General features: G+C 35.7%; 1 protein-coding gene across 2 annotated transcripts in view; it reads left to right on the forward strand.

The window, feature by feature from the left end:
- Positions 1-25,150, forward strand: part of eml3 (EMAP like 3) — a 52,408-nt gene that overhangs the window by 21,036 nt on the left and 6,222 nt on the right. Inside the window, exons 3-17 of one of the 2 annotated variants that reach the window (XM_039659450.2) lie at positions 313-424; positions 2,352-2,798; positions 7,818-7,931; positions 10,999-11,027; positions 14,887-14,916; positions 15,036-15,156; positions 18,329-18,478; positions 18,561-18,630; positions 18,731-18,841; positions 19,170-19,265; positions 20,637-20,771; positions 21,041-21,179; positions 22,527-22,678; positions 22,765-22,890; positions 23,027-23,158. In XM_039659450.2, coding sequence (XP_039515384.2) covers positions 313-424; positions 2,352-2,798; positions 7,818-7,931; positions 10,999-11,027; positions 14,887-14,916; positions 15,036-15,156; positions 18,329-18,478; positions 18,561-18,630; positions 18,731-18,841; positions 19,170-19,265; positions 20,637-20,771; positions 21,041-21,179; positions 22,527-22,678; positions 22,765-22,890; positions 23,027-23,158 — 1,964 coding nt within the window. The remainder of the gene's footprint in view (positions 1-312; positions 425-2,351; positions 2,799-7,817; positions 7,932-10,998; positions 11,028-14,886; positions 14,917-15,035; positions 15,157-18,328; positions 18,479-18,560; positions 18,631-18,730; positions 18,842-19,169; positions 19,266-20,636; positions 20,772-21,040; positions 21,180-22,526; positions 22,679-22,764; positions 22,891-23,026; positions 23,159-25,150) is intronic. The other variant, XM_039659451.2, reaches the window with a different exon arrangement.

The following is a 25,150-nucleotide window of genomic DNA, read 5'->3' on the forward strand; positions in this document are numbered from 1 at the left end:
TTTCACAGCCCTAATTTATATACAAAGTATAATATACATTATATATAAATCTATATAAAGTATATACATGAAAATATTTCTTAAATATATATAAGCATGTGTGTGTATTTATATATATATAAAATAATTACACACAGTGCACCCACATATATTATGTAAACACAAACTTTTATCTTGGATGCGATTAATCACGATTAATTGTTTGACAGCCTTAGATTTTATTGCATGGCATTGTTTTTGTTTTTTGTAAATTAAAGTTGTATAGAGACTCATTGCATGTGTGTGTTTATGTGTGTGTGTGTACAACATCAGTGAACCCTGCTTCAGCCCGAGTGTTAAATCATTCCTGTTTCGTGGATGGGATCTCCAAACCTTGCAGACTGTCTACCAGCTCTTTTGATGGATGTCACCTGACATCCAACAGGTAAAGATGACTCTGGGTAGTGTTATGTACTTTAATAATTAGCTTTAAAGGTAACACAGTAACATTTATATGTGGAGTTATAGTACAAGGCTGATTAACAGAAAGCCCAGTCAACTCAGTCACACTGTTATTTGTTAAAATAAAGTAAACTGTCATCTTCAAATGAAATGCAGTAACCTCTTGCTGAAGTTGCAGACACTGAGAAGAGAAAAGCTCTGTGAAAAACAGTCTGGCTGCCCACATCTGTTTAATACAAAGAACCAGAGCAACATTCCTTGGCAAACTTCACATTTGGGACATTGTGGGCACTGGGCTGCATCCAGGGAAAAGGGGAAAACTGAAAAAAACTGTGTTGTTTGTGTTTATTATCATTTTGTGTTCCTTCAGTGAGTTTTTCTTATTCGTATGTCAGGAAATGTAAATTACAGTTCCTCTTTTAAGTTTACCACAGGCCTCTGTTATTGTATTGTGATTAGTTTGAACTGTGCCTGAGATGTTGTAGGCGTAAACCCTACTAGGACTGAACCTTGAGCTATCGCCTCCGGTTCCAGTACCACTGCTAGTGACAAGTAGTATTAAAATTCATAAGTTAAATTTCTATAAAGTTAAATTTACTCACACTCATGTTGTTCCAAACTGTATGACTCTTCTGCTGAAAACAAACAAAGGTATCAAAAGAATATCTAAAATGGCCATTTATGTTTAATATATTAAAAAAGTTTGAGAACAAGCAGCTTTGTCGTAACTACAGCAAAAATGGCAAAAAATATCTCGGCTTACAGTAAATGGGTCTTCAAATAATGTGTTGGACAACAATGTCAATAAATCAGGGGTGCGTTTCCCATACAACTATGTAGTTCGCTGCTTCACTAACATAGTATGATGCAACGTCGGAGAAATCAACTAGCTAGTCACGACTGTTTCCCGAAACCCATTGTCGCAAAGTATCGTTCAACCACGTTGGTTTCGCACGTGTGGAGTAATAACTAGGGTACTTTTAATGAAACTGTTTGAGATCCAATTAACGCTAGATTTTTTTATATAAATTACAGACTTGTCATCTGAGGACTATTTCTACTTGTTCTCAGTTATTTTGCTTTATTACCAGACCCAATATTTGGCTCGTTCTTACATAGCAGAGCACGTTCGCACATGCGCACTCTTCAAACACGGTACTTAAAATCTTTTGACAAACTAAAATACGTAAATTACATTTGTACGTATTCTAAATAAAAGGCACCGGTTGTACTGAATGTCAGCTTGCTTATTTTGCTCAAGATAAGGATTTATTACGTCCAAATGTGATGCAATAAAGAAACAATGCTTCTAACCACAGGTCGAGAGCTGTCGTTCAAACCACACGAGTTTGCGATGCTGTTTGCGAATGTTCGTTGGAACGATTGTTTTGACTCGTTGAACTATGCTGATAACGACGGAACTTGCGACCATAGTTGGCTAACGATGCTTTTCGGGAAACGCACCCCAGGAAGGTTAAGAGCCACTGCCATAAGCATTACATTAGTAGTCCAATTGAATTTTAGCAGTCTTTTGTGTGACAAACAGGATGAAATTTAAGTTGCTCTTTTTTGAATTGAGTTCAAAAATAGTGCATTAAATGTCTATGCTACTCTCTGATTGGTTCATTGGCTCTCTGAATGAGAATAAAGACTATTTCTGGGGCATTGGAGGCATAGAGGGCATGAGCTTCTAATCACTAAAAGTAATTGTTGTATTGTGTTTTTTTTCCCACAATGTGTTCCATGAAAAGAAAGTCATAGATGTTTGGAACAACATAAAAAATGAGTACATTTTTGGGTTGTTGTTCACTTTAACCAACAAGTTGCATTTTTCCCCCCAACAGGCAGCATTTGAGACAATGTTTATCTCAAAAACACAATTAAACACTGTTTTGTTTGTGTATCTTTAGCCATATCTCAAACACAGCTGAAAATGGGGAGGGCGGGGATAAAACCATTTCCAACCACAAACCGAGCACTAGCGACATGTGCACACAGACCGAACCGTGGATCCCAAATCACAACGCCGTCCCGCTGGCCCAGACACGGACCAGACAGAGTCTCTCCTTGGAGGATGCATTACCTGAAGGCATCCCTTTCGCTAATGAAACCCTGACCAAGCTCAGGAGAGAGGAGGAAGATGGCGAGGAAGACCAAACCTGGAGGTCCCTAGTAGAAGAGACCATCCAGCCCACCACAATCAGAACCTTCCAGCAACAACTGAGCAAAAGCAGCGAAGACAGTCAGGGTTCATGCCCTCAAACCCCGACGTCCTGCTCGCCGGCACCCCCAAAAGAGCCGACCTCCATCCCACACGCAGGCCCACTCTCCTCCATTCAGGAGAATGAGAAAACACTGTGCGTTGACCCCCAAAAGTGGAGTCAAGCGTTGGCTGGCTGCTTGAATTCACTGCCTCTGGTTTTGGTTTTAACCCTAACACTAATGCTTGCGTTGCTGCACAAACCAAAGTTACAGCTTGTTGAGCGGGTTTTGGCACCCAGATTGGGCTTTATTTACATACAAACATGAGTGGATAATCAGCTCTGATTTTACTTGAGATGTTAGGGCATCAGTTTTAGGGTACGAGTTTTTGAAAAAGTTTCGAGTACAGAAGACAACGTTGTCAACAATTCCCGTTCACACGGATTCGGGTAAAAAAAATGACTAAAAAAACACTGTATTATTCATTTCAGGCCTGTAGTTGGCGATGTTACTTTGTAAAGAAAGGACACCTGCGCACATTTGCATTATTCTACAGAGCGACGAATCAATCGACGATCAAGACAGTAAACGCATTGAGCACGCAATGCTCATGACGTCACCGTTTCCACAAATTTATGTTTTTGTCATTTAGGCAGGGCAAGTTTATTTATTATACTTTATTATTTACACAGGGAGGATAACTATGGAAGCTTGTATCCGCCACGGAATGAAAAATAAAAAAGGTAATTACGACTTTTTATCTCACAATTCTGACTTTATTTCTCAGAATTGTGAGATATAAAGTCAGAATTGTGAGATAAAAAGTCGCAATTCCGTGTTATAAAGTCGCAATTGCGTGATATAAAGTCGCAATTGCGTGTTAAAGTCAGAATTGCGAGATATAAAGTCAGAATTGTGAGATAAAAAGTCGCAATTGCGAGATAAAAAGTCGCAATTGCGTGTTATAAAGTCGCAATTGCGTGATATAAAGTCGCAATTGCGAGATATAAACTAAGTTAGTCTTTTTTTCCCCTTAGAATTGATCTGATAACTCACAATTGCAAGTTTATCTCACAGTTCTGAGAAAAGATGCCAGAATTTCGACATATAAACAATTGTTATAAAGTCAGATTTGCAAGATGTAAACTCGCAATTGTGAGGAAAAAGTCAGAATTGTGAGATAAAAAGTCACAATTCTCTCTTTTTCTCACAAATGCGACTTTATTTCTCAGAATTGCGACTTTATATTTTTGCAATTGCGACTTTATTTCTCATAATTCTGACTTTATTTCTCGCAATTGCGACTTTCTCTAAATTCTGACTTAATATCTCGCAGTTGTAAGATAAAAAGTTATTTAAATATATTTTTTTGTTTTTATTCAGTGGCGGAATCTCATTTTTTTTTTTTCAAATGAAAAAATAAGTTGTAAAAAATATATGAATTTACTCAAAATAGTAAATATGATATATATTCAGGAGAACTATTATAAAAACTATTATACTATTATATTATATTATATGTATTAAAGAACATTTGAAGAGTTCAGATGCAAAAGCCTCTAAATGCCATTTGAAATTTCCTTCTTTAATGATGATTTTTATCAAACTTGTATATTTAAGTTCAGTAATTTCACTTAAATAACAATTAATAGGTAATTATCATTGCCATTCAAGTGAAATTACTGAACTTAAATATACAAGTTTGATAAAAATCATCATTAAAGAAGAAAATTTCAAATGGCATTTAGAGGCTTTTGCATCTGAACTCTTCATTTAGAAACATGGTTCCTGTTTATTTAAACTGAGATAACTTTGCAAAAGATATTTTTAAAAAGCATAACTTTTTTTATTTATGTTTATGGATTTAATCTACAGTAATGTATGGGTACCAGACTTCAACTTCAACTTTTATTTATTTATATAGCACATTTAATAGCAACGTTCATTGCCCAAAGTGCTTCACAGTTAACTCAAGACAGTAAAACATTCATCTATAAAAGCATGTGTGAGAGTAGACCATACAGTCTTAGACATGCTCCACATATAAAAAATAAAATGTGTACAGTGTAGAAAGGAATTAAAATAATAAAACTGAAAATGATTAAATTATATATGTACACTGTAACAATACACTAACTAAAGGTTAGAGACACATGCAGAGTTTGTATCCCAGAGGGCACTTCAGGATGACGAATTTGACTGCATTATTGTACTTCTGGCATTCATTCATCTCTTTTAAAGAACACAGCTCTATGCCAACAAAGTTTTACATTTGTTTTTGGATTTAGTTCATGCTTTGACTTCTTTGGAAATGCATTGTGATTTGTTGGGGCAAATGTCAGAGTTCTAATAAGTTTAGCTTTGAGTTTTTAATAGGAAAGGGGTGGACCGTTTCCAGAAAGTGTTTGTTCAGTTGCAGTGTTGATTTAGCTAGGTAAGGCATGCTTGTCCGTTAATATGGTTGCGAGAATAGTGCATCATTCCTCAATAAATGCAGCTGTGATATTGTGTAATCGAGACCCGTTGACTCCCCTTTAGGTGAATGCGGAACATATGAGATAAAACTGTCAAGCTGTCAGTGTGACAGGAATGTCGAAATGTCTGAGTGTCAGAACAGCTCCTGGGAATCTTGGCTGTAACACGGTTTTGCATTGAGGCATTAAAATCACACTAACCCATCAAATAATCCCACTTAATCTTATAAATGAAGCAAATCTCTTGATTCATTGACTGATTTATCTGCATGCATGCTTTGGGTGGTCTTTCGGTGTGTGTAAATGTCTGTGTAACTTCTGTATTTCTTGGTTCCCGCAAATGGAATGTTATAATTCTTGTGGGTGGATTTCGTTCCTTGTAAACAGCGCTTTACTGATAGTTATGTGCCGTCCCTTCTGGGTATCCTTGCATGGATATCAAGCAAAAGGGTTATCGAGTACATGCTACGGTGTGCTAGAGTGTTACGGCAGATTGTTTCGCAACAGAGCTCCAGACAAAAGCAATAAACAATGCATGCTTCGTTAAAGATTCACACTTTGTTTAGTTTCAGCATGAGGGAACAGTTAAAAATGTCTAAACGTGACCAATCAGTGTGTGTAAATACGCTGTAAGAATGTTAAAATTGGTTTACGAATGCACAGCATGGGTATTCTGAATTAAATACTACGTTATGAACTGAACAGTGAACGAGATAATGCAAGATTATGTTGAAAACGACCTACTGTGACTCCTAAGATTCTTGAAGAGCGTTTCAGATGGTGGTCTGTGACTTGTCTGTCTTCTGCTGGATTAGCACTGAATGAAAACAATTGTGTGTTTTTAAAAACATTTCGTGCGGACAAACCCTGAAACTAATGCTGTAGCATGGACCACACTGGCACTGTTTAAAAGTTCAATGCATGACAAGTTCCATGCAGTGATTTAAATAGACACTGACCATATGTTACAATTAAAATTAAGTTAGGAAACTCAATCTACCTTGTTTAAAGTCTGTATATTATTTTTGTTCAAAAAATATACAACATGCACATACACATTTTATTTAAATGTGTGTGTGTATGTATATATATATATATATATATATATATGTATATGTGTGTGTATATGTGTATATATGTATATATGTATATATACATATATATATATGAAGAGTTCAGATGCAAAAGCCTCTAAATGCCATTTGAAATTTTCTTCTTTAATGATGATTATTATCAAACTTGTATATTTAAGTTCAGTAATTTCACTGAACTTAAATATACAAGTTTGATAAAAATCATAATTAAAGAAGAAAATTTCAAATGGCATTTAGAGGCTTTTGCATCTGAACTCTTCATATATATATTCAGACCTACTATTATTTATATATATATATATATATATATATATATATATATATATATATACATGTAGATATAGATCCACTTTTTTTAAATTCACTTATGCTCACCAGGGCTGTATTTTTTGGATCAAAAATAAACTAAAAACAGTAATATTGTCAAATATATTTATCATATATAAATCATTCTAATAAGCTGATTTAAAACATTTCTTGAAACTGTTGAAACTGATACTTTTTATCACAATTCTTTGAATAGAAAGTCAAAAGAACATTATTTATTTGAATTTAATGTATCCTTAGTAGGGCTGTCAAACGATTAATCATGATTAATCGCATCCAAAATAAAAGTTTATGTTTACATAATATATTTGGGTGCAATGTATATAATTATTGTATAAATATATATATATATATACACACACATGCTTGTATATATTTAAGAAATATTTTCATGTATATACTGTATATAGATTTATATATAATTTATATAAATATTTTATATATAAATATTTTTTTCTTGCATATACATGCATGTGTGTGTATTTATATATATATATATATATATATATATATACACACAAAATAATTATACACAGTGCACCCACATATATTATGTAAACACAAACTTTTATTTTGGATGCGATTAATCACGATTAATTGTTTGACAGCCCTATTAATTTCTTTTTTTTTTTAAAAAGAGCCTAACCTGTTGAATGGTAGAGTATATCATCAGAGATATGGTGGAAAATGAAACGTGTATGATAATAAATGAACATTAAATGACTACCATAAACAGTGTGTTAAAAGTGTGTCAGGGTAAGGCTTCAGCATTATTTTTAGGAGTGGACAGCCCCCTTTATCAGCTGCGTTTCACTTCTCTGTCTGTCACCGCAAGTATCATCATTGATCACTTGACCACAGTTATTTCCTGTTTCATGTAGCTTTTATTGGATGCCTCTAAGGGTATTCAGAAGAACAGGAAATAGGGCGTGCTAGAGGAAACAATCCCTCAGTGGGCACATACTTGTACTCCCTCACACAATAAGTATATGGGGGAAACATTCACTGTGACTCAAACGTGGCATTAACTCTGATTTCTGACTTATTTGCATGGTTTTCTTGTCTGTGTGTGTGTCTGTCTTGATTCTGGGTGATTATGGGTCTTGGGGTTAATAATAGGTGTATTTGCATGCTGTCCAAACTTGATGGGAAACTCAAATCACACTGATGTTCATGTTAGCATGCTTGTATCTGCATTGATTAATGCTTTGCATGCACTCTGTGAATGTGATTTCATGGCTCATGGAGTAACTGACTAATATGTCTTCTTGAAAATCAGGGTCAGGAGGAACAGTGAGAGAAGTAAGGACCCCCAAGACAAGACCAAACTGCGGCTTTCTAAGAAAGCGGCCTCTTCGACAAACTTACTCACACGGTCTCCAAGTCTGGAGAGGTGAGAACCGCTTTTTTTTTTAAGTTCAAGTATGCTCTGTACTTATCTCTCGCCATAAGGGAATATTTCAGAGTAAATAAGTTGAGCTCTATCAACACAATCTATGATGCTGTCGATTACCACAGAAAATCGTTATGACTCATCCCTCAGTTTATAGAAACAACAGAAAGAGTGTTGTGGTAATGCAAATACAATAGATATTTTGGAGCAAGTCTATCAGAGGTTTGTAAAAGAATAACAGTGATGCTCTTATTGTTCAAGCATTTACAATGATTGTTACTTAAAGGGTTAGTTCACCCAAAAATGAAAATTCTGTCAGTATTTACTTGCCCTCATGTTTTTCCAAACCTCTATGTGTTTATTTGTTCTGCTGAACACAAAGGAAAATATTTGGAAGAATGTTTTAATCAAACAGATCTCATTCCCCATTGACTACCATAGTAGGAAAAAATACATACCATGGTAGTCAATGGGGAATGAGATCTGTTTGATTAAAACATTCTTCCAAATATCTTCCTTTGTGTTCAGCAGAACAAATAAACACATAGAGGTTTGGAACAACATGAGGGTGAGTAAATACTGACAGATTTTCATTTTTGGGTGAACTAACCCTTTAAGTTTTAAATTTGTCTAAATCATCCTTTACAGTCGGTGAAGTGTGCTCCATGTAGGACTGGTTGTGTCATATCCATCGTTGCTTGGATATCATGTCAAACGTTACTGGGTTTACCAGGTTTTTCAAGTTTTATCAGTTGGCCAATTGGAGAAATGTGTGCAGCCCCTTAGGCCGGAGACACACTGGCTGCGTGGCGTTAGCGTCTCAGCAGCGTGGCGTGTTCGTTTTTATTTCGGCTCCCATGTTAACAGGTTAGAGCTTGCACACTGCCTGCGTGGCGCGCGTCTCAGGCGTGGCATGTGCCTTGCGGAAAACGCGTGCATGCTTGAAATGGAACCGACGCCTATTTTTCACGCGACACGCAAGCGTGTTGGAAGCATTTGCAGGCAAAAAACAATTGGAAACGATGTTTATTTGTAATTTTGTACACGAATACATATTAATAAATTACATTCTGATGTTGGAAAGTCTAGGTTTTGACAAATTCAGATATCAATATAATTTAAACAATAATAATATTAATAATCGATTTTTAAATATTGGCAATATTTTTGCCTATGTAGAATTTCATCTCTTCCATGAGCACTTAATACAAATTTTTTTTTAAATCCTCTTCACGATGACTTGTTTGATTTTGTCCTCAGATATAAGTCACTTTGGATAAAAACGTCTGCTAAATGACTAAATGTAAATGTAATGTCATTTTTATTTTTTTTAAACAATCAAGTCCTGGTGTCTACTACAGAGGTCATAGTAGGGCTGTCAAATGATTAATCGCGATTAATCGCATCCAAAATAAAAGTTTGTGTTTACATAATATATGTGGGTGCACTGTGTATAATTATTTTATATATAAGTACACACACATGCTTGTATATATTTAAGAAATATTTTCATGTATATACTCTGTATAGATTTATATATCATTTATATTATATATAAATATTGTATGTATAAATATTTTTTTTCTTAAATATACAAGCATGTGTGTGTATTTTTATATATATATATATATATATATATATATATATATATATACACACAAAATAATTATACACAGTTCACCCACATATATTATCCATATATTATGTAAACACAAACTTTTATTTTGGATGCGATTAATCGTTTGACAGCCCTAGGTCATAGCATAACATATTAATAAAATATCTCTTTTTTTTTCCATTTGTTTCTAATGCTCTTAACAATGTGATCATTCTGGGCCTCAGAAGGATATAAAGATAGGATAGGCTACAATAACAACATAGTGTGTCTTCTGAGTGACGGTCCACCATCAGGCTAAATATAGGCTCGTTGAAGCTACACAAAATTTGTAAATGTTATTGAAATAAACAGACAGCCCACTTCCATATTTTTTGGATTTTGAAAGATGTGTGATAACAGTTGAAATTGTTGTCATAAAGGCAAAAGCAACACACCGCTTATCCAAATGTAGACTGTCCCTCTATGTCACCTAGCAGCAGCAGCGCCGCGTCAGACACGTTTCTGGTGCGAAAAGACATAGAAAACGTGACGCAGCTGACACGCAACAGAAACGCCAGTGTGTCTCTGGCCTTAGGCAATATGTAAGGTACCTAGTCTCCATTGTGCTTCATTTTTGACTTAAAGTTCCCCTATTATGCTATTTTAAATGTTCATACGGTTTCTTACAATAGGTTTACATGCATTCAAAGACAAAAAACACTTACATTTTCTCATTCTCGCAGTGTCTAAAACGGTTCAAACAACTCCTCATTTGCATGAGCCTACTCTGCTCAAGCGCGAGCATGCAAAGTGGATTGGCTTTTGCAGCTAGAAAACTGTCATCTCAACATGTTAACAAAAACCCTTCTAAGCCTCATCTACTACAACTACTGTGTTTGAGGGTCAGAGTAGATGTGGTAGGAGGACACAGTCAGCCAATGAAAATAGACTGGAATTGTGCAAATGTGGAAGTGAGACTGAAATTGCTAATAACTCATTTTAGGCAGTTCAGTATCGATTCTTTATCTAATTTTAGGCAGTTCAGTATCGATTCTTTCAGTGTCAGCACTTTGATCTTTAAAACTTTGCATACCTTTTACATTCACAAACAGCTGTGTTACATGCTACATAAAAGGTAATATTCGAAAAAGCATAAAAGGGGCACTTTAAGCAGGATGAGTGAAATTGATTTAGTACCGATTGACAGAACGCCACTTGAATGCATTTCCTGAGAATTGTGTTATCATCAAATTTCTTATATAATGGGTATTAAATATCTTAAATAGTTTCTATAATAATAATAATAATTTAGTTTAATAAATGAAGTATGTTTTTTTGTGATGCAAATAGCTAAAGAATCTGGCATCCCTTTAAAAACAATTCCATTTATTGTTCTACTGAAGTGATTTCCATGTTTCTCTGTTTTCAGTATGTTAAATGATTCATTCAATGATGTGTTTGTCTCCATAGCCGGGCAAAAGACCTTATCTCTAGCACAGGTAAGGCATCTCTCACTTTATCTCTCCTTCTTTTTCTTCATTATTCTTACCTCAGCAGCCTAGCTGTCTCATAACTCAGATTAGGTCGATGTTTTCCCATTTTTTACCTAAATTCCCCGGGTGTAAAGTACTTTCTGAACTGTGTTCACAGAAATTGTCAGTTACTTATTATCACAATTTTTATGCAGTTTGCAATGCTCCTTTCGATTCTCATGCCTTCTGTTGAGTTTGATATCTGTAAAAGCAAGATCTTTTTTAACGTTTATGAATGTCAATCAATGATAAATACATGTCTGACCGTTGGAACAAACCCAAAAACGAGAAAAATCGCATTCATGATGATTTATGGTGATTTTATTTCAGTTAGACCTGTGTCTACATTGACACTGATGCATTAAAGTGGAGGGGCTCCCCTGTTTATTATCGTGGTTTGTGTGCTTGTTGTGTGTTTGTTATTGTATGGTCTTGGAGTTCTGTTGTGGTATTTATGTTCTGCAGAACAGGAACCAACTCAAAATCAGTTTTATACACTGGTGGAGGAAGTACTGAATCTCAGTACTTAAGTAAAAGTACAAGTAACCAGATAAATATTTACTTTATTAAAAGTAGAAGTAACACAATGGCAACCATACTTAAGTAAAAAGTACCTGATTTTAAATGTACTTTAAGTATTAAAAGTAAAAGTACTTGCATAATAATGTCTATTTTCTAATGATTAATAAAACATTTAATTCTAACTCAGTCAACCTAATGATGTTCAATAATGATGGAAAAAAATAGTTGTCACCATTTCTGAAACAAGCTTGCAATTAGGCAATATACACATCATGCTTATTCTTACTATATGTTAAACGCGATTAATTTATGGTGTAATTCTGAACCTCTTGGTTTGCCATAATCCTAAACAAATGTATATTACACACGGTGCGTTTCCTATGCACGTAAAAACTAATTTTCACGTATAAATTGCACGGTAAACACACTGCGTGCGAGACGCATTTAGTGTGACCGGGTTTGATATATCTATGCCACCCAAACGTCACTGGTGAGACAAACGTGCAACGAACGGACGGTCAGATTACGTTTTGGCAGGGGAAAAACTGATCAGAAAATGTAATGAAATAATGTAACAGAAGTTGTAGAAATGTAGTGGAGTTAAAGTATAAAAATAGCTGCAAAATGTAACAAAGTAAAAGTAAAAAGTATTCACTATTTATTCTACTTAAGTAAAGTAAAGATATGTGAAAAATTTACTTAAGTAAAGTAACAAAGTATTTGTATTGGTTACATTCCACCAATGGTTTTATACTGACTCAGGCCTGATTGTTCTTAATCTTTTCCTGTTTAAATAAATAAAAAATTATCATGTTTCCAAACACCAGCATCCGAACGACAGCACTCTGAGACACAAGTCACTTATGATGTGGGAAAAACCGATCCACAGTTTCTTCTCTTTTTATTTTAATGACTGATATTTTGTGGGAAATTCCCCAGGAAGTGGCGATTTTGTTCTCAAACGGAAACTGTGCTTTATTTACAAATGTTTAGTGAGATATTCCAAGTTAAATTCTCAACTTTTTACAGGACTCTTTGATTTATTAACAAAGGACAGCACTTATTTGAAATTAGAAATCTTCTGTATCAGCATAAATACTGTCACTTATGGTGAATTGAATGCATCCGTGCTGAATAAAAGTATTAATTTCTTTAAAAAAAACAATGTGTCCATCCACAGACCCCTTGCAGTAGCTTCATGGACCCCAGAATACATACTCTAGATTAGGGCTGGGTAATAAATATCGATTTCTCGATAATAATCGCTTCTCATTTTTACGAACCGATATCGATTCTTAAGTCTCAAGAATCGATTAGTCATCCTGTTTCATTTGAATGAATGGGACATTCTATCGCGGCTGCGCGCATTCAAAAAATCGCAATAATCTTTGTCCTTTGTTACTATTGATATGAAACAAAGTCTCAATTTCCAAATTACGTCCATTTCCTTTCGAAATTCAAAAACATAAATAGAGTTTTGGCGCTGTGGCGTGAGATCGCTCTGGCGCAGCTCTAGCAGCAGCGCTGATCTCTCTTCCGGGTTAATAATAGCAGTCACAGCGCGAAATAAACATGAATGAGCGTCTGAAAGTGTGTTAAAAGATAGAGTACAACTTATCGAAATCCGTATCATGTCACATTCATTCGCTCAATCAGCGTTTCAACCGTGGAAAGACGTCAGTTAAACAGCTTGTAATCAATGTCTTGTCATGTATCGTCATATTTGCCTCAGAAGACCCACATCAACTCGTTAGTCAGATAGAAAAAAATAACTCCAGAGAGGAGCATTTTGCTAAATATATACACTATATTACATATGCATTAGAATCTTAAAGTTCTTCAATATTTAATAAATCTGGCTTTATGACATTTAAATGTTTATCTTCTTATTATAAAAATAAATAAAAGTGTAATTTAAGTGATTCATTCATTATTACCTTCATATTTGAATAAATCTGGCAAATTTTTATGACAGCCACCATTTAAATGTTTATATTTCATTATTATAAAAATAAGTGTAATTTAAACGATAAGAAAAATTGGCATTTATTGTAACTGATATCCAAAATAATCGATATTGAATCGAATCGAAATCGAATCGAATTGAAAGCTTGTGAATCGAAATCGAATCGAATTGTGAAATTTGTCTCAATACCCAGCCCTACTCTAGATCTAGATTAGAGAACAGATTTTGTTCAAAATGTAATGTGATGCAGAGTGAGGTCACTGTGCATATAGACATTTATGAGTGAGTGTCACTGAGCGCAGGTGAATGTTAATTAGCATAATAAGCCAAAAGTGGTCTCATGTCTAGTCTTTATTTATTTGTTTGTTTATTCATTATGCATGTTTCCTTCAGCCGTGAGACACAGGAGTGCTTGTGAAACTCGCACTGGAAAGTTACTCTCGCCGGTTATACAACCGCACCACTCGACTTTTCTGACCAGGATGATGGATGTTTGTTTCCTTTTCCCTGCGTGCCAGAAATTCACACCGCATTTACACAGCACCGCCTTTGGGGCCTTCTCGTTTTGTGTGCGTGTGGCGTTTTAATAATTTATTCACCTGCACACTTTACTGAATGGGAAAAGTAGATGCTTATTTGAAACACCGTGACAACATCAAACATTTGTTGTTGTTTTTTCCCTCTGGGATGAAACTGACACAGTTGTTGAATGTTGTTTCGGCGACATCTTTCTGATAACATTGACATAGCGGTCCTGCATGAGCCGTATATCCGAGGAACACGAGATATTCTCTTGTGTCAAAACAACCCATATTATACCGTATAAAATAGGGTGACCATATTTTGATTACCAAAAACCTGGACACTCGGCCCAGCAAACACATGGGCCAACTCAAATGATACTCGTCTCGAAGTTTACTCAAAGATACCTTATTGATTTCAATACATTTAAAGTAGGTTATGCCTCCTCTGTATGGATAGAACATTGCTATATTGTTATATGAAAACAGGACAGTTGGTCACCCTAGTATAAAAGATCTTCAGTGGTTTGTGATGTTTTGATGCAAACTTTGCTTATCGGTTTCTGGCTGTTGCTTTTATTTTCATTCCATCGGAGTAGACACGCAGATTGACTTGCTCGCCTCACTGCTTTTAAAAAGCCCTTTCCCTGTCGATCCAGTCCAAATCCAGGTCCAGACAATGACGGCGATGAGTCAGAGAGGTGTTCTCATTGGAGTATCCCTGTAGAGCTAGTTGGAGTGCAGTTGGGCTGCAGGAATTCCTAATGTGTTTTGCAGACGCAGAGATAATGTTTGTTTGTGTTTTATCTTTTAACAGGTTCTCAGGGGTCCAGGAGGGGAACTCAGAGTAGGTTTATATCATGGACTGAAATCTTACTAATTGTTGGCTAAAAATATTGGCGTCACTTTTTTACATTTTCACGTTGTGCGTTCTTGTGTCTCAAGTCAGATTCATTTTGCTTACAGATCAGTCTATCAAGATGTTTATCCGTGGACGACCAATCACCATGTACATTCCTTCAGACATTCTGAACTACGAGGAGCTGAAAATTGATCTTCCCTCGCAGAAACTGGATCTCGACTGGGTGTATCCTAAAACAACTTTTTTGTTCTTGTTTTTTACCATTTATATTTTTATTAACCCTTGTGCATCAATTAAAAAAAGTTACACATAGGTAAAAAGAGGACAAAAATGTCCATGTCAAAAAACTGTCATAAAAATGTGACGCTTTGGAGCACAGACTTAAGTTTGGTATCATTTTAAAGAAGACCCTTTGCAGATTATTGCTGAAGTGAAAAAATAATAATAAGTAAATCCAAAAAAAAGTTATATAGGTATAAGTTTATGAAAATTATTTATAAAATAATATTTTATATGAAATATATATTTTTTAAATCAGGTTGAACTCAAAACTACAATAAAATCAAAGCCATAAATCTAAATAGGTTGTGTTCCAAATTTGAGGATGATATCTCAAAAAATGAGCTTTCGGTAACAGTTTGTTTGGGCGTAGTAACATATTTTCCCCATTGGGTCCCAGCAAAACCCCACTGGAGCTCACAGTGATTGGATTTGAATTTGCAGTTTTTCTCTCTCAGTCTGACAAACACACACATGCGCACACACACACATATTTTTTTATAACACACATACTAACCACACTCTGACATCCATACCAACACACCCACACAAATATCGTTGCATAATTTATCCAGTTGGCTCTATAGTATGCCGAACCAGAAAACAGGAAAAAAGCGATATTTGTTTTATAGGCCAAACTTAAAAAAAATGACACCATCTGATAAAAAATAGTAAAAAATAAAATTTTGAAGCCTTGCCATCAGAATGAAAGCCTCTTAACAAAGATTGCATAATTTTATAGTTAACTGAACCGGGAATTAAAAATGGCAGTTTTAATGGGTTTCAATGGGGACATTTTTGTCCAAAAGGGGCTGAGAGGGAGTATTTTTTTGTACCTAATGCAAAAAATATTTTTTTAAGAAAATGACGCTGAAATAGTAAAATTCCAATAAAAATACACACCTGTGCCAAGTTTTTTGCAGTTAGCTTTAACACAGGCAAAGTGATAAAAAAAAAAAAAAAACTGAAAAGGACAAAAATGTCCACAAGGATGCACAAGGGTTAATGTATTACGTTTGAAAATAAATTTAAATAAAAATGTATTTACTTACATATAAATTAATTGCTTAAAATATGTAAGCAGTGGCGTGTAACACCGTGTCCTAACTAAACGCGACGCAACGCCACAACATGCGATAAAAGGTATCTTTTCCATGTTAATCAGAGTTTTTGTCTTAACCAGACGCGACGGCGACACGCAAAGTTTCTAAACGGTTCCTATTTCTGCGACGTAGAAATTACACTGGTTATGAGTACACATTATTTCATTTTAGGTAAAAATAGGTCACTGTGCCACAAGTGATAACGGATAATTTACCTCAGATTTTAAAAGCATATAATATAGCGTTCAAAATTAATTCTATGCAAACATACAACTGTACTTCATAACAAAATTAGTCAATGAGTATATTTTGTTAATGTTTTGATTTTTAATAATGTTATTTCTTGATTTGATTATGAACTTACCCATTTCCAATGCGAGTGCGGGCCAGCAGTGCACTTTCAAGCTGTTCTAAGTGGCTGTGATTTTTGATTGACGTGTGGCGTCTCACAGTCGCGTCGTGTCTAGTGTGGACAGACACAATTGCTGTCGCTGTAATTTTATCGTGTCGCGTGTAGTTAGGACACGGTGTAATACAGTCACTCCTATTAGCCACTTTTGCCGGTTGGATTTACATACATTTTTTCAATTGTAGTCTTTAAAAAAGGCATTTTAAATAATAAACAAAGTGCAGTGTAAATATAGATTTTTGATGCAAATCGATATTGAAATATCTGAAACGCTTCCATTTCTCATTTTCCGCAGAATAGATACACAATACCAGCTGCGCTTTCTCACACTCTCTCATCTCTCTAACTCTGACAGCAAGTTGACATATTACAAACCCACCTCTCCTCTCTCAATCGTTTCATTTGCTCTGGATTAATATCGATGGTGTTACAGGGCTTGAGTTTCTGCGTGGCATTGCACGTATTGCGCATAATTTTACTAATTTCCACAGATTTTGTGCTCACACCCAAAATGCGCGCACATAAAGCTGCCTCACAGTACTAAATTAAGTTAGTTTTTGCTGCTTAAAAAGTCAAATAATATCAAAATGCTGGCCTTTTTAAGTATTCACGTAAACACAGTTATGTTTTAAGTGAACGTACATGGTTGAGGAAAAAAAAGCATGTGTAACTGTATAATGGATCCGTGCGTCAGGGCTTAAACAGCCTAATTATATTAGCCTAATCTACATACAGTAGTTTCCCCCATGGTATCAATGTCAAAAGTGACTTTGGAAATGGCTGGTGAGCAAAGTTAAAGGAGTAGTTCACTTTTAAAAAAAACTTTTGCTGATAATTTACTTGCCCCCATGTCATCCAAGATGTCCATGTCTTTCTTTCTTCAGTCGAAAAGAAATTAAGGTTTTTGATGAAAACATTCCAGGATTTTTCTCCATATAATGGACTTCAATGGGAACCAAACGGTTCAAGGTCCAAATGAGAGTTTCAGTGCAGCTTCAAAGGGCTTTATACAACACCAGACAATGAATAAGGGTCTTATCTAGCGAAACGATCGGTCATTTAAAAAATAAATAAAAAAGTTTACGTTTTATAAGTACAAATGCTCGCCTTGCTCTGTTCTGTGATGAGCGTTCTTGACTCTCCTGTTTAAACTCGTTCATCAAAATGAACAAATCTTTTTTCGAGTCATGACTCGAAGAGTCTTGGATAAGACCCTTATTCATCATCGTCTGGTGTCGTATAAAGCCCTTTGAAGCTGCACTGAAACTCTCATTTGGACCTTGAACCGTTTGGTTCCCATTGAAGTGCATTATATGGAGAAAATCCTGGAATGTTTTCATCAAAAACCTTAATTTCTTTTTGACTGAAGAAAGAAAGACATGGACATCTTGGATGACATGGGGGTGAGTAAATTATCAGCAAAAGTTTTTTTTTAAAAGTGAACTACTCCTTTAATGTCAGCCCCTGCATACACGCATACATACTATATATGTATATATTGCTTTACCTCACATGACCAAACACAGTGAATTAGACATATTCATATATTAGACCTTTATATAATACATGGCTACTAGCAAATGTTCCTTGATCCTTTTATTTCCAGCTATGGTTACAGGGGACGGGACTGTCGAGCAAACCTCTACCTGTTGCCGTCTGGAGAAGCAGTTTATTTTATTGCGTGCGTGGTGGTCCTGTATCACATCAGCAACCAAACACAAAGACATTATCGCAAGCACACAGACTGTGTCAGATGGTGAGTTAAGAGAGTTATTTAGATGAGCACTTTTTCTCTGATTAATATGTCCTTACTTCTTCTCATACTTTTTGACCTGTAGTCTTGCCATCCACCCGGACAAGGTGCGTGTAGCATCCGGACAGACCGCTGGGGTAGACAAAGATGGCAAGGTGAATAAATCACATTCCACTGATTAATAAGATTAGTATGTTGGTTGACATTGATCAAAATCATGAACAAATTATGACCACGCTTATGTGTGTTTGTCAGCCTTTTCAGCCCTTCGTGCACATTTGGGACTCCAACACGCTAGTGACACTGCAGCAGATCGGCCTCGGCACTTTTGAGCGAGGTGTCGGATCCGTAGCATTTTCCAATTCAGTGAGTATTGCCTCCATTTTGCATTCTTTCCAGTTGAAACACAGCAAACAGAGAGAATAGAAGGCTGTTCTCATGTGCAAAGAATATATAAAATATACAAAAAATGTAACATGTAAAATAATGCCATAATCAAGGATCCAGAGTTGTGGTTTATGAAGCCTTTATAGACTAGAAATATTGACTTCTAGCATGTGATAGTCTTTTCGAATTGTAGCATTTTAATTGTAAGTGATTAAACATTGATCATACACACATATATCAATGTTTATTAATTTACAATTAAAATATATGTAAACATATATATTCCTTTCTCTTTTTATTGCTATAGGATGCTGGTACATTCCTCTGTGTGATTGATGATTCCAATGAACACATGCTTTCTGTGTGGGACTGGAATAAAAATATAAAGCACGCTGAAGTCAAGGTTTGTTTACACACAAATGCTCAATAGTTTCTACCATTATAATATCTTCATAAAGCTACATGGATCAAGTTTAAATTCTCATTTTTAGTAGCCTAACAATATTTTTTTCATTCACATACACTGTTAATGCTAAAAAAAAGGTGGATAGTTTCTTTCTTTGTGTGACCCTTTGTGCTGAATATTTCTTCCTAATTCTGCATGAGCAGTTTGAGCGTGGTTGCTATGGGAGCAGCTAAATATTTTACAGTAGATTTGTTTGAGTGATCGCTTGCGCTTTAAAGACTGGCCATTTGTATGAAGTAATTTTTCTTCCTCGTGTTTTATTTTTGGGCTGTGCTGCTAGTAATGGATTTAGGAAGTAGTTGGGCTTGGAATAGCTCGGCGTTTTGTCAAGGGAGTTCTGTTTGCTGACTGAGTTAATCTAGATTTTCACTTCAGTATGAGTTGGTTTATTTTTGTAAAGTCATTTGCAATTAGTTAAAGGAGTAGTTCACTTTAAAATTATTTACTCACCCCATGTCATCCAAGATGTCCATGTCTTTCTTTCTTCAGTTGAAAAGAAATTAAGGTTTTTGATGAAAACATTCCAGGATTTTCTCCATATAATGCAGTTCACTGGGAACCAAACGGTTCAAGGTCCAAATGAGAGTTTCAGTGCAGCTTCAAAGGGCTTTAAACGACACCAGACGATGAATAAGGGTCTTATCTAGGACTCTTCGAGTCATGACTCATAAAAAGATCTGTTCATTTTGATGAACGAGTTTGAACAGGAGAGTCACGAACGCTCATCACATATAAAACTTAACCTTTTTTATTTATTTTTTAAATGACTGATTGTTTCGCTAGATAAGACCCTTATTTATCGTCTGGTGTTGTTTAAAGCCCTTTGGTTCCCATTGAAGTCCATTATATGGAGAAAATCCTGGAATGTTTTTCGACTGAAGAAAGAAAGACATGGACATCTTGGATGACATGGGGGTGAGTAAATTATCAGCAAAAGTTTTTTGTTTTTTTTTAAATGAACCACTCCTTTAAATATCGTTCAGAATTTCAGAAGTATGTTTGGTGAAATTCTGGAAACAAGATGAATACCCAAAACATGGTTGCTGTCCAAAATTAAAGAGAGCGAACAATTTAGAAATCATAAGCAATGACATTTATATTCTTCTTTGAACTTTGAAGAGGTATTTACAGTTTTTAATAATACAGGACAATTACAGTCATTTTCTGTCATTAAACTGACGTGAGCTGAAGATTGATTGGATGTTTATAGTTGAATTGCAGCTTTTCTCCTGTAATAACACAAAGCCACTGGCACAGTCATGTATACTGTGGAAAATTATGTATTCACTGTGTGTGTGTGTGTTTCAGAGCACTAATGAGGCAGTCTTAGCTGTGGAATTCAGCCCTACAGACACCAACAACATCATCTCCTGCGGCAAGTCCCACGTCTACTTCTGGACCATGAGCGGTTTCACAATGACCAAGAAACAGGGCATCTTTGGAGTGAGTCCATATTTTTTGCCACCAAGTTGACTGTCCTCCACTGTAATTTCACAATCATGTGCTTTTCCATGCTCCAAAAGCGGAAGAAATTCTATAAATTAGATACTCGCAATACTATGGTGGTACTATGGCATTTCCATGTGAGATCACCACTATTTTACAGTAATATCTAGTTTAGGATTAGCATTGAGTAGAGAACTGCTTCATAATGCATTCAGCTATGTATTCACTCTTTGTTTGGTGTTTGATTTTGTTTGTGTGTTTAACAGAAATACAAAAAGCCCAAGTTCATCATGTGCTTCGTGTTCAGCCTTACGGGTGACGTGTTGACGGGAGACTCCGAGGGGAACATTCTCACGTGGGGAAAATCAGCGGCTGATATCAAAACATTAGGAAAAGGAGCAAAGGGTGTGCACAATGATTCTTCACAATACAGAAGAAATGATCAAACAATGAAGAATGATCTTTTACATTGCAACTTTCTTAATCGTTAGCAAATTTTTACATAAACATCCATCATTCACATATTCAGTTTTATGTTTTGATGATTCAATTCATTTGTAGCATTTAAAGCTATTCATTTTATTTATTCCGCTGGAATTTGGCTACTTTTAAGTTGCAAAGAATTCGGCCACTGATGGAGAAAATCATATTGGGCTATTTTTGGGCTAATTTTGATTGGCTAGTTTTGTTGCTCAGACCTGGTACAAGAGTAGTACTGTGTGTACAATAGATTTTACTTTACAGAAGTAGAATTTATGCTTTATGGTAAACAGCAGTATGCCACATATGCTATCAATAGATTTGAACTAAAGTATGGCTTTAAAGGAGTAGTTCACTTTTAAAAAAACTTTTGCTGATAATTTACTCACCCCCATGTCATCCAAGATATCCATGTCTTTCTTTCTTCAGTCGAAAAGAAATTAAGGTGTTTGATGAAAACATTCCAGGATTTTTCTCCATATAATGGACTTCAATGGGAACCAAACGGTTCAAGGTCCAAAAGACAGTTTAGTGCAAACTGTTCAAAGGGCTTTAAACGATTTCAGACGATGAATAAGGGTCTTATCAAGCGAAACGATCGCTCATTTAAAGAAAAAATAACAAAGTTTAAGTTTTATAAGCACAAACGGTTACCTTGCTCTGTTCTGTGATGCACGTTTATGACTCTCCTGTTCGAACTCGTTCATCAAAATGAACAAATCTTATCCCAAGTCAATACGTTTGTTTTTCGTTTGTTGAATGAACCAAACAACTCGAAAAAAGATTAGTTCATTTTGATGAACGAGTTCGAACAGGAGAGTCATAAACATGCGTCACAGAACAGAGCAAGGCGACCATTTGAGCTTATAAAACTTAAACTTTGTTATTTATTTATTAAATGAGCGATCGTTTTGCTTGATAAGACCCTTATTCATCGTCTGGAATCGTTTAAAGCCCTTTGAACAGTTTGTAGTTTGCACTGAAACTGTCTTTTGGACCTTGAACTGTTTGGTTCCCATTGAAGTCCATTATATGGAGAAAAATCCTGGAATGTTTTCATCAAAAACCTTAATTTATTTTCGACTGTAGAAAGAAAGACGTGGACATCTTGGATGACGTGGGGTGAGTAAATTATCAGCAAAAGTTTTTTGTTTTTTTTTAAAGTGAACTATTCCTTTTAATACAGTCTTTCATCATTTGAAACTGTTCTACTAGATTCTGTCAGTCTCTTCAAATTTACTAATCCACCTGTTCTGCTCTCCCCGCCTGTAGAGACATTGCAAATCATGAAGCAGACTCGTGCTCACGAAGGCAGCGTTTTCACCATGTGCCTCCTGCAGGGTGGAGCTTTACTCAGCGGCGGAGGCAAGGACCGCAAGATCATCCGCTGGAGCGCAGACCTTGCGCCTGAAAGAGAGTGTGAGGTGAAACATCTTTAAAACTGCGTGTTTGTAGCCATACGAATATAGGAAAGTACAGTGTCGTTTAAAAATGGTCTTTGTTCTTCTAGATTCCTGAGAAATTTGGTGCAGTGCGCACCATTGCAGATGTAGATGGAGAGGAGCTGCTCGTTGGCACGACACGAAACGCAATCCTGAGAGGAACATTTTCAGATGGGTTTGTGGCCATTGTACAGGTAGATGGATTGGATTCATATGCAAATATACATCGTTCAGTTGCCTCTAGTGGTCTTTGCATTTGTACTTCATTAGCTAGTTTTGATCTTGTGGTCGTAGGTGAATCTTAAAAAGGTCAATTCATTTAATTGTCAGGGACATGTGGATGAAACGTGGGGTCTGGCCACACACCCCTCCCAGAACATCTTTCTTACCTGTGGAAATGATCGTCAAGTGTGTGTGTGGAACGCTGAGGATCACAAACTGGACTGGTGCACACCACTAGAGGTCAGAACGGTCACAGAAAATTTGAACTGTAATCAGTCCCTCCAGAAAAACGTGATTATGCGATCGCTGAATTCAATGCAAAATCAGCCAAAGTCCGCATATTTATGCGGGGGCCGCATTTTTTCAAATACGCCACACTTTCGCCGCATAAATTGCATGGGAACGTTATGAAGTGACGCAATTACACGACGCCAGACAGACTCACGGAGGCAATTGATCTCACAAATCGAACTCGTATAACTGTCTGTCACACGTTCTACCGTCACATCGTTACTTAATAAACAACATAAGATATAAGAAGTAGCATCAAACAGAAATCACCCGAACACATGGGGTGTTCGAGGCGCACATATAACACTGCAGAGAGTTCAACAGGAGCGCGCAGCTCTTAAAGGGGCCACACCTTATTTACACTCGTTACAGTCTGAAATAAAACAAGATGAGAAATTAAATATTCCCAGCACTTTCTATGATGTAGTATGCTTGCTTATCAAAGGAAGTAATAAGAAATGACTCTTACATTAGCCTAGTGAGAACAGGATGTTGGGGGAATCACTTTTTTTTCTCTTTTTCATCAAACTGCAATTTTTGCAAGTTCCCTCAATTTTTGCAAATTCCTGCAATTTCATCGCATAAAATTGCATAAATTTACGGTATGATGCTGGCAACCACAGCTGCCAGTAGTTTACCGCGTAATCCATCAATTTTTGCCCGCAACAATCACAAAAAAACTCTGCGTTTTTCTGGAAGGACTGAATACTATTATTGTAAATGTTATATATAAATCGCAAATTTTTTCACAAATTTTTGGAAATTACCACCACAAAATCAGTCATTTTGATCGCAAAAATCACAAAAAAAAATCGTGAAATCCTGGAGGGACTGTGTAATTTAAGGCACACTAAGGGTACGTTTACATTACAGCGATGTACTAAATCCTTTGTGTTTTTCAAAGGTTTGGCGGACAGACGACACTGTCAAAACGATTAGAAAAAACGCCTAAAACACTGTATTATTCATGCAACGCCAGTAGTTGGCGATGTCACTTTGTAAAGAAACACTCTGTGCCTATAGACTGATCGCACATGACGTCACAGTTTTCACAAATATGTGTTTCTGTAGTTTGCACAGAGACAATAACTGATAAATGCATCGTTTTAAAAAAAAAAATGTTTTCAAAAGTTTGCATTTTCAGGCTCTCGAAGTGTCTTTGTTGTGTAAATGAGCGGTCAAAATGAATAAAAGGTTTTGTATTAGTTTTAATTGGTGTTGTGTAAATGGCATCTAAGTGTTTTTTTGGGTGTCATCAACAACATTTGGCATGGATGCAAAAAAATTGGTTATCTGAGTAGAAATGCACAGTATGTGGTGATAACATGGGTGTTTTTGAGATAAACATTATTTGGCTGGTCATGTGATCTCAAAACGCTTACACTACCACAAGTGTAAGTGTTGTTAAGACCTTTTAAGAAAGTTTTTACATTTTAAAATAACTGTTTTCTATTTTAATATGTTTTTACTGTTCAAAAATGTGGGGTTGGTAATATTTTTTTTTAAAGAAGTCTCTTATGCTCACCAAGGGTGAAATTTATTTTGAAAAAAAAATAAATAAATAAGTGTGCATAAGACTGACATGACACCTTCATAACCATGACATGACATATGTCTTGAATATGAAGTATGGTTTATGCATGATTATGACAACTGTCATTAAGTGTCTTTCGCTCAATAATGACATTTTGAAGGCAAATATGACATTGTTTAACATGTCTTTGTTATGACACCTTGACATAAACCAATAACATCATAACCTGTCAGTGTCTTTATCATGACAACTTGACATTAAATTGAGTTAAACTGTCATGTGGTTGGCTTTGACATTGGCTGCCATGAGGCATTATAACTGTCATGAATATTTTTCGTGACCTCAACTACAGTGGTACTAATTGATTTTGTCATTAAAAAGTTATAATGGCCTCATGACAGCCAATG

The sequence above is a fragment of the Pimephales promelas genome, chromosome 1, assembly GCF_988280905.1.
Source record: "Pimephales promelas chromosome 1, fPimPro1.hap1.1, whole genome shotgun sequence".
Lineage (NCBI taxonomy): Eukaryota > Metazoa > Chordata > Actinopteri > Cypriniformes > Leuciscidae > Pimephales > Pimephales promelas.